At 27.7% G+C, this 10,000-nt stretch overlaps 1 protein-coding gene across 1 annotated transcript in view; it reads right to left on the reverse strand.

Annotated features, from left to right (window-relative positions):
- LOC122248951 (uncharacterized) overlaps positions 1–10,000 on the reverse strand; it is a 157,392-nt gene that overhangs the window by 121,585 nt on the left and 25,807 nt on the right. Inside the window, exon 4 of the mRNA XM_086556664.1 lies at positions 8,298–8,467. Coding sequence (XP_086412790.1) covers positions 8,298–8,467 — 170 coding nt within the window. The remainder of the gene's footprint in view (positions 1–8,297; positions 8,468–10,000) is intronic.

The following is a 10,000-nucleotide window of genomic DNA, read 5'->3' on the forward strand; positions in this document are numbered from 1 at the left end:
TTTGGGATATTAAGATAGAGATGATTGTGTATACTGGTGGATTGATAGTTAGTGTGATAGAGTTAGATTTAGATTGAGATATAGAGGGTTTTAGAGATTATATATCTTCGAGAGAGAGATTGGATAGAGTTAGGTTAGATAGTTAGAGATTATATATAGTGTTAGATTGTTGCGAGGTTGGATTTGAATATATAGCTATAGTTGATATATAGAGATTATATTTTTGATATATATAGGGTAGGATATGGGTATTGTTGAAGATTATATTTTTCGTGATCTATGTTAGTTTATATAGTAGAGAGATTGTGTGATTAGGATTATACGAGATAAACATAGAAGTTATATTTGAGTTATATATTTTTAGATATAGATTTATATGGTATATATTACAGAGAGGATATATATTTTATATGGATAATTTATATGGTGTGATATTTATGGTGATATATAAAGAGAGATATAATTTATATTTCTAATGGAGTTATAGATTAGATAGATATATTTATAGATATATAGTGGAGATATTTATTTGAGATGAGTTTTTTTATATTTTATTTATATATATATTATATATGTATATAGATATTTAGATATTTATATAATATTTGTGTGTGGGTGTGTGTTTGTGTGTGGGTGTGTGTGTGTGTGGGTGTGTTTGTGGGTGTATATATATATAATTATAGATATATATATATATATATATATTTATATTTATATATTTATATATATATAAGATATTCTATTATATGTATATTGTATAATTTTTATATATATACATATATAGAGAATTATTATATATAAATTTATATATATAGAATTTATAATGTGGGTGGGTTTGTGTGTGTGTGTGTGGGGGGTGTGTGTGTGTGTGGGGTGTGTGCGGGTGGGGGGTGTGTGGGTGAATGGTGGGGTTTTGCGTGTGAGTTGGGTGGGTGTGGGGGGGTGTGTGTGTGTGTGGGGGTGGGTGTGTGTGGGTGTGTGTGTGTGGTGGGGGTGTGTGTGTGTGTGGTGTGGGTGTGTGTGTGTACATGTGGTGTGTATGTGTTGGGTGGTGTAGGTGGTGTGTGTGTGTGTGTGCTTGTTTTGTGTGTGTGTGTAGTGTTCGGGTGTGTGGGCTGGTGTGTGTGGTGGTGCGTGTGTGTGTGGGGGTGGGTGTGTGTGTGTGTGTGTGTGTGTGTGTGTGGTGTGTGAGTGTGTATTTGTGTATATATATACATATAGATATATTTATTATATATATATATAGTATATATATATATTATTCTGATGTACATATTACATATAATTAGGTATATATAGATAGGATAGTAGATAGAATAGATAGATAGATCGATGATACACTATATAAATATATAATTTTTATAATATACTATGATATGTTTATGAATATATAATACACACACACACACACACCATTCATCATATATTATATATATTATATTATATATATTATTATATATATATATTATAATATATATATATATATATAATATATTATATATACCTATATATATTATATATATATTATTATATATACTATTATATTTTTCTTTCTATATATATAAATATATATATTGCATATTATATTTATTATATATTATATTATATTATATATATTATTAATTATATATATAAATATATAAACATATATATGAATGTTTTGTATAAACTGAAAAAAACAATAGACATAAAGTATCTTGCATGAAACGTGCGATGCAACATGCATGAAAAAGACCTACAGAAATGATATGCAAATGGGCGTGAACAGGGGGCGAAAGGGAGGAGGAGGCAGGCACCAAAAAACTACAGTGGTAGAGGAACTTGGCGGCGAAGGGGACGAGCAGAGATGAAGAAGGGAGAGAGAGACATCTTGGTGGTGTGGTGTTTATTGCGATGAGGGCGAAGGGGGAAGGATGGAGGGAGAATAGGGGAGGAGGATGGAGGGAGGGATAGGGAGGGATGAGGAATCGTGGGGTTAGAGGAGGGGTAAGGAGATAGGTAGAAGAAAGAGAGGGATAGAGAGATGGGGATTATGGAGTGGGTTTGAGGATAGGGTGATAGAGATGGACTCTAGACTGATAGGGGAGAAAGGATAGGGTGTCTGGATAGGATTTGGTGTAGGATAGGAGAGGAAATTAGGTTGCCGAGATTCTAAAAATCGGACTTGAGGTAAAAAGATTAAGATACTCGAGAAGCCTCTCAGTATTTTTTTTTTTTCTAAGACTCTTTCCACATTATCCACAACACAACCGTTCTCCTTTTTCCTTGGTCTATTTAAGAGAAAATATATAAAAAAAAAATCACTCACTTTGTCTCTCTCTTTTTTTTTTATAAATATATATTTTCGCTTCTTAACCACAAAGATGATCACAGCAAAAAAACCCAAAAAAAAACAAAACCAAAAACTATCATCGGAACTTACTCCGCAACGCGGGAGCGAGAATGAAGACAGAGGAATCGTAAGTCTCAAGACAAGCATCTTGGTCGTCAAGTCACTCGGGATTACGCAACGGGGGAGGTGAGAGGAAGGGGGTGTGGACGCGCCAGCTTAGAGGCGTGTGCGGTGGCCAGGCTACCGGGCGTCAGTGCTGTGCCTTCTCCCACCTCTCTTCCTCATAGATTTTCTTTTTCATCTCTCTTATCCTGTCAGGGTCTATCGTGGTAATGGGAGGTGTTGTTTTCTCCTTTCTTGATTAGTATCTTGTTCAGTTTTTTCATTTGGTTTATTTTTTTTTCTTCTCTCTTCTCTTCTCTTTCTCTCTCTCTCTTTTTCTTCTTCTTTCCTCTTATTTCTCTTTCTTATTTACCTACTACTACTCTATTATTTATTATATCTATTATTATTCTTATCTTACTATTATTATTCATCTTACTATCTTTTGTATTTTCTTTCCTTCTCTATCGCTCTATCTCTTTCTCTCACCCTTACTCTGCTTCTATTTATCTTTCCCTCTCCAATCCACTTAATCAAATCCACCGACTTATTTGAAGTGGACAACAGGCTATCAGAGAACAAGAGAAAATTCAGGTCAGTCAGCCTGAGGCACATGAGCTGAACAGACTAATGACTGCGGGATTTTTTTTTTTTTTTTTTTTTTTTATCTTCATTACACTCAAAGATTATGACGTGAAAGAAGGGTTGTGATTTCCTGTTTAGAATTCAGGAATTATTTTAATGATTTGTTTTAGTTGGATATATATTTATGTCTATGCATATACGTATGTATATACTTTGTGGCTCTACGTGTATATGTGGATTTTTTTTTGTACATGCACATGCTTATGTGTCTGTGTATTTCTTCTTCTTCGTAGTTTTCTTCACCCTCGTGTTATTCTTCTTCATCATTATCGACCTTCTTTTTCTTCCTCCTCCTCCTCCTCCTTACTCTCTTCTTTTTTCTTTTATTTAGACATGATATTCTGTTACGTATGGCTGTGACGCTCATTCGCTTAACTCCGAATTGATTACTACACAATAGGAGGGTAATTTAATAATATGTACGAGGAATCGAAAAAGACTTTTCCAAAAGAAAAGAGAAATGATGTGACAATCCGTTAATTTTAAGGTTCTGAAAAAGCAGCCGACAAGAATAATGTATGACGGAAATATTTTATTGGTATAAGGCGGGATTTATACAAACAAATTTACAACTTTGAATTTTCAGTTTCACAAACAAAACACAAAACCCCACAAACACTAACCTACACCACAACAATAACAACACAACAACATTGTGCGTAGTGTGTGTTTGAGTGTGTGTGTTGTATGCAGATAGATAGAAGATAGATAGATAAGTAGAGTAAATAAATTTATATATATATAAATATATATATATAATAGATGATATATAGATATATTTTTAAGTATATGAATTTTCAATTGTACGTCTTAGGGGGGGGTCGCCCTGCGGAAATTTGTTCCGCAATGAGCAGCTCTCATATTTTCTCCTTTAAGTCTTAGGTTTAACTTGAAACGGACGGACGCGTACATGTGAGCGCTTTTTTAATAGGAGCCTTATGATCATTCTTGACCAATAATTTCTGAGGGATAATGTTATACACCAAACTAGCGTGTGGTGTGAGTGTGGTGTGTGTGTGTGTGTTGTTTGTATGACTTGTGTGAAACTAGTGGTGTGCGTTTTAAAAACACTAACATAAACGGACAATTTATATATATATATATCCTTATATATATTATTATATATATAAATATTATATATATATATTATATATATTATATATATATATCTAGTTTATGTTATATATAATATATTTAAAATGAATAAATATCTAATATATATATATATCTATTTTTTTTTATATATATATATATATATTATATAATATATATATATTATAATATATATATATATCTATATATATATTTATTTATATTGATATATGTATATTTATAAGTAATATATTAATTATATATATAATTATATATTTTATATATTATATTAGTTATGCCTATAATAAGTTTCTATTAATATATATATTTTTATATATATATATATATATATATTTATATATATATTATATTATATTATATTATATATATTTAAATAATATGTATAAATATATTATAAATATTTATATATTATTAAAATATATATGTATTATATATATACATTATTTTATATATATATAATTATTTATATATATATATATTTATATATATATATACGTTATATAAAATTTTTTATATATATATATAAATATATATATCTATATATTTACTATATATATGCTTTTTTATTACAACACTATATTTATATATATATATTGAGATATCTAATATATAATAAATACATATATTTTTTATATATATATTATATATATAATTTTTTAAATTTTGCATTAAATACATTATATATATATATATATATTATATATATTTTATATATAAATAAATTGTATATCTATAGATTATATATAAATAATAAATAATTAATTATATATTATTATATATATAAAAATAAATAAATAATATATAATTTTTCATAATACAACAACCGCCACACACACCTCCACAACCAACNAAAAACCAACCCACACCAACAACCACACAAACCACACAACACAACACTATTACCATATTACTTATTTTATTTATTATATTTTATATATATATATATTAAAATATATCTACACATATATAATATTAATAATTTTATATATATTCTATCTATATTTTAATATATATTATATATAAAAATGTGGTGGTGTTTGTGTAGTGTGTGTATGTGTGGTGGTATGTATATATTATAATATATATACTATATATATATATTATATTTTAATATAATAAATATATATATATATATAAATCTAAAATTTTATATTACCCATGTTATATCTTAAAATATATACTATATGATATATATATAAATGTGTTATAAATATGAATTTTAAATATATTAATATATTATATATATAAATTATATATATTTTATATACAATTATATATATTTTATATATATTTATATATCTATAGTATATAATTTATATATTATTATAAATTAATAAATATTATTATTATTTAAATTATATATATATATATATAAACAAACATATGTATAACTTATATATTTATTAAATATATATATATTATATATATAAAATTAATATAAATAATATATATATATATATATTATATATAATAATTTAAAATAATATATCTTAATAAATATTATATATATAAATTATATATCTATCATATTATATGTGTGTGTTGTTGTGTGTGTGTGTGTGTTGTGTGTGTGTGTGTGTGTGTGTGTGTGTGTGGTTATATACTATATATATATATTATATATATTATATTATATATATATTATATATAATATTATGTGTGGTGTGTTAGGTGAGTTGTGTGGTGTGAGTGTGTGTGGGTTTATTTTATATATACATATTAACTATATTATATATTTGTATAAATTATTATTTATATAAATTTTTATTATTATATATTTTATATATGTTTGTGTTATATATGTAAATTTTCATAATTTAAATTTTATTATGCATATATATACATATTTTTATATATATATTATATAAATATTTATATATTTATTATATTGTGTGGTGTGTGTGTTTTGGGGTTGTGTGGTGTGTGTTGTGTTGGTGATTGTGTGTGGACTTGTGTTATATATTATATATATATATTATATATATATATTATATATATTATATATATAAAATTTTGTGTGAGGTGTGTGTTAGTGTGTGTGAGTGTGTAGTGTGTGAGTGTGTTTTAATTTATATCTATATATAATAAAAATATTTCATATATGTATTATAAAAAAAACTATTTATATGTATATAAAATTATATATATAGTTTGTGTATATATATGGATTTTATTAATATTTTATATATGCATATATATACTTAAAGATTTTTATATAAAATATATTATATATATATATATATATAAAATATATATATGGTGTGGTGTGTTGTGTGTGTGTGTTGTGGTGTGTGTGAGTGTGTGTGTGTGTTGGTGTGTGAGCTGTGTATATATATATATAATATATATTATATATATATTAAATATATATATATATATATATTAATATATATATGTATAAAATTTACAAAACATATATATATATATTTTATATATATTATATATATATATAATTTATATATATCTTTAAAACACACAACATTTTAAGACAATGGAATACAAGCAATAAACCAATAAAGAAGCGAAGACAGGAGAGAGAACCCCGAACGCCATCAGGACAACCAAAGTCCCCTCAGGTTCCAATGACCGTTAGTGGGGGGAAACAAGCTCAACTTTGCCACGTTTAAAGAGGACGGGGACAACGACCATGTTACCGAGGTCTTTAAAAAAAAACGGGAACCATCAGGAATATCATAGGAATATTAGGAATGAATAGAAGGGTTATTATTGATTGTAGCTCTAATATTAAGATGATTGTCTTGATTGTCAGGTGGGGTGACAATCGATGGGAGATTCGAGGATGGAATTAGGTACGAGGGAATAATCCCATTGGTGTGAATTTTGCTGCTGGTCCCAAAGTCAAAGGTCCCTAAGTCAGAGGGTGTTGAGGATAGGTAGAAGAAAGATTCTTTGTCTCTCCTTATTTTTCTCTTTCTCTCTTTCTCTCTCTCTTTCTCTCTCTCTCTCTCTTTTTTTTGTCTTCTTTTCTTTTCCTCTCTTTTCTATTTCTTCTTTTCTATATCTTTCTTTTTATCTTCCTACTTTTTTCTTTCTCTCTCCCCCTCTCTTCTCTTTCTATCTCTCCTCACTTCCTCTTTCTTCTCTTTTTCTTTTCTAATTTTATTTTATAATATATATATAAAATATATATATAAATTGTGTGTGTGTGTGTGTGCGTATGTGTGTGTGTGTGTGTGTGTGTGTGTGTGTTTTGTGTGGTTGTGTGTGTGTGTTATATATTATATATATATATTATTATATATATTATATTATTATATTATTAAACATATATTTTCCCTACTCCTTCCATCCACTAAATCCCACACATCCCCCCAATATCCCACATACCCGGGGGTAAATGTAAGATCCCTCGTAGTAGCCCCTTGGGAACCCCCCCTTTCAATACTTTCCGGGCCCCCATCATTCCCCTGACCCCTAATTCACGGAGCTATTCAATGACCAGCAAAGCTCTCTCAGTGTGCGTATTGGCGAATTGTTTCTCTTCTTTTCGCTCACTCACGCACTCTCTACGTGTGTGTGTGCGTATGTGTGTGTGTGTGTGTGTGTGTGTGTGTGTGTGTGTGACTGTTTGTCTGTTGAGCTATCTGTTTGTATAATTATCTAACTATCTTGGTGGTATTCTTTCTGTTGGTTAGCAACAAGTGCAAGTAAAAGTAAAATAAATAAATAAATGAATAAATAAATAAATAGAAAAAATAATAATAATAAATGAGTGTGAGTATATATCGTATATTCAGTGAACAAATCAAACCGAATATAGAGTAAAATTTACCAAACCTTTATCCTATAACTCCATGTAATATATACTTTTTCGTATTTGTTTTCAATTATGCTTTTTTGTTTCCCATCCAAGCATCTAAATCCCTCTTTGACAATCAGCGGATCACAATATTGTTTACGTCCTTGCTCAACGGCGAGGGGATACAGGCTTAAAGTGAATATCTGGCTTCCCTTCACCCTAGATATTTGCCACTGTTCACCCTCTCATTTATCACCATTTATTATTTCCCTCCGTATCCACATAACCTTGATCAAATCACCAACGGCAATGTCAAAGTAGATATTCCCCCACACACCTTTTTACCGCCGTATCCCCTGGAAAAAGAAAACGAGCAGTACGGGACGATCGAAAATGGAGAATATCTTCAGCGCGGACCGGCATAATGGCATTCGTTCCTCCGCCAATGCCTCCCGGAGATGAGGCATTAGTGGCGCTGATATATCGCACACCGCCCCTACCTTCTCTTATACAAGCTGCCAGATGAACCAATTGAAGCTTGTTGATGTTATATATCCAAACACACGCACGTGCTCGTCGGAGAGAGAGATTGAGAGAGAGAGAGAGAGAGAGAGAGAGAGAGAGAGAGAGAGAGAGAGAGAGAGAGAGAGAGAGAGAGAGAGAGAGAAAGGGTAAGATATATATATACTTTTGGATGGACATATATTCGGGGAGGGGGGGTGGGGGGGATTTATCTCTATTGCTGTATTGCTGGTTTGGGAATTTCGTTGAGGGTTTTTTCCCGGAGTATTGGATGTTTTTAGAGGTTTATTTGGGAAAATTTTGTTTATTTAACCTATTACCTAATCCGATTTATATATACTTTTTGTTTATGTATTCCTTATTTTCTTTTTCTCTCTCTTCTTCTTTTCTCTTTCTTTCTCTTCTCTTCTCTCTCTCTCTCACTCTTTTTCTCTCTCCTCCCCCCCCCCCCTTTTAATACACACCAAACACAACCCAACACAACCCCAAACACACAACACACATATTATATATTTATTTTAATATATATATATATTTATATTATATATATTATATTATATATATATAATCAGATAAACCACAATTTAAACCAAAATATTATTGAAGGGTGAGACTAAGTTTCGAATTCCCGGGGAATTCAAAATTCAGAATTTATTTAAATATTTTTATATATTTTATATTTAATATTTTTTTTTTTTAAATAGAATAGTATTAATTATTTAATATTATATATATATATAATATTTTATATTACATTATATATAATATATTTTATATATATATATAATTATTATATTATTATATTATATATATTAAATTATATATATATATATATAACAATTTATATATATTAAAAAAATTCAAATATTCATATATAATTATATTATTTTTATTATAATATTTATTTTGTATATATATTTTATATTATAATTATTATGTTATTATATATATTTTATATTAAAAAATTATATATATTATTAAATAAATATATGTTATATAAAAATTTAATTTATATATATATATAATTATTTATATATATATTTGGGGGTTTGGGGTGTGTGTGTGTGTGTGTGTGTGTGTGTTGGTGTGTATACTTTACTGTAAATGTATTATCATATTTAAATTTTATTATTTATTTTACATATAAGACAAAAATGTGGATATTTTTATATTAATATATTATATTATATATATTATAAATTTTAAAAAATTTTAATTGTATATTATTATTTAATTTATTTTTAATTTATAAAATAATATAAATCTATCAACTATCTATAAACATCTATAAAAAATAATTCAATAATTTTCAAATTAACTAAAATAAAAACACATTACAATTTAAAACAACCCCCAAACCCCCCCACCCCCCCAACAAAAACCCCAAAACATCACCCCCCCACCCCCCCAAAACCAAAAACCCCCCCCCTAACCCAAACCCAACCAAAAAAAAAACAAAAAAAAATTTAAAAACACCCTTTTTATATTTTTTTTATTTTTATAATAAATTTTTGTATATTTTTTAT

The sequence above is a fragment of the Penaeus japonicus genome, unplaced genomic scaffold (assembly GCF_977035675.1).
Source record: "Penaeus japonicus unplaced genomic scaffold, GWHDUDI00000001_assembly GWHDUDI00000033, whole genome shotgun sequence".
Lineage (NCBI taxonomy): Eukaryota > Metazoa > Arthropoda > Malacostraca > Decapoda > Penaeidae > Penaeus > Penaeus japonicus.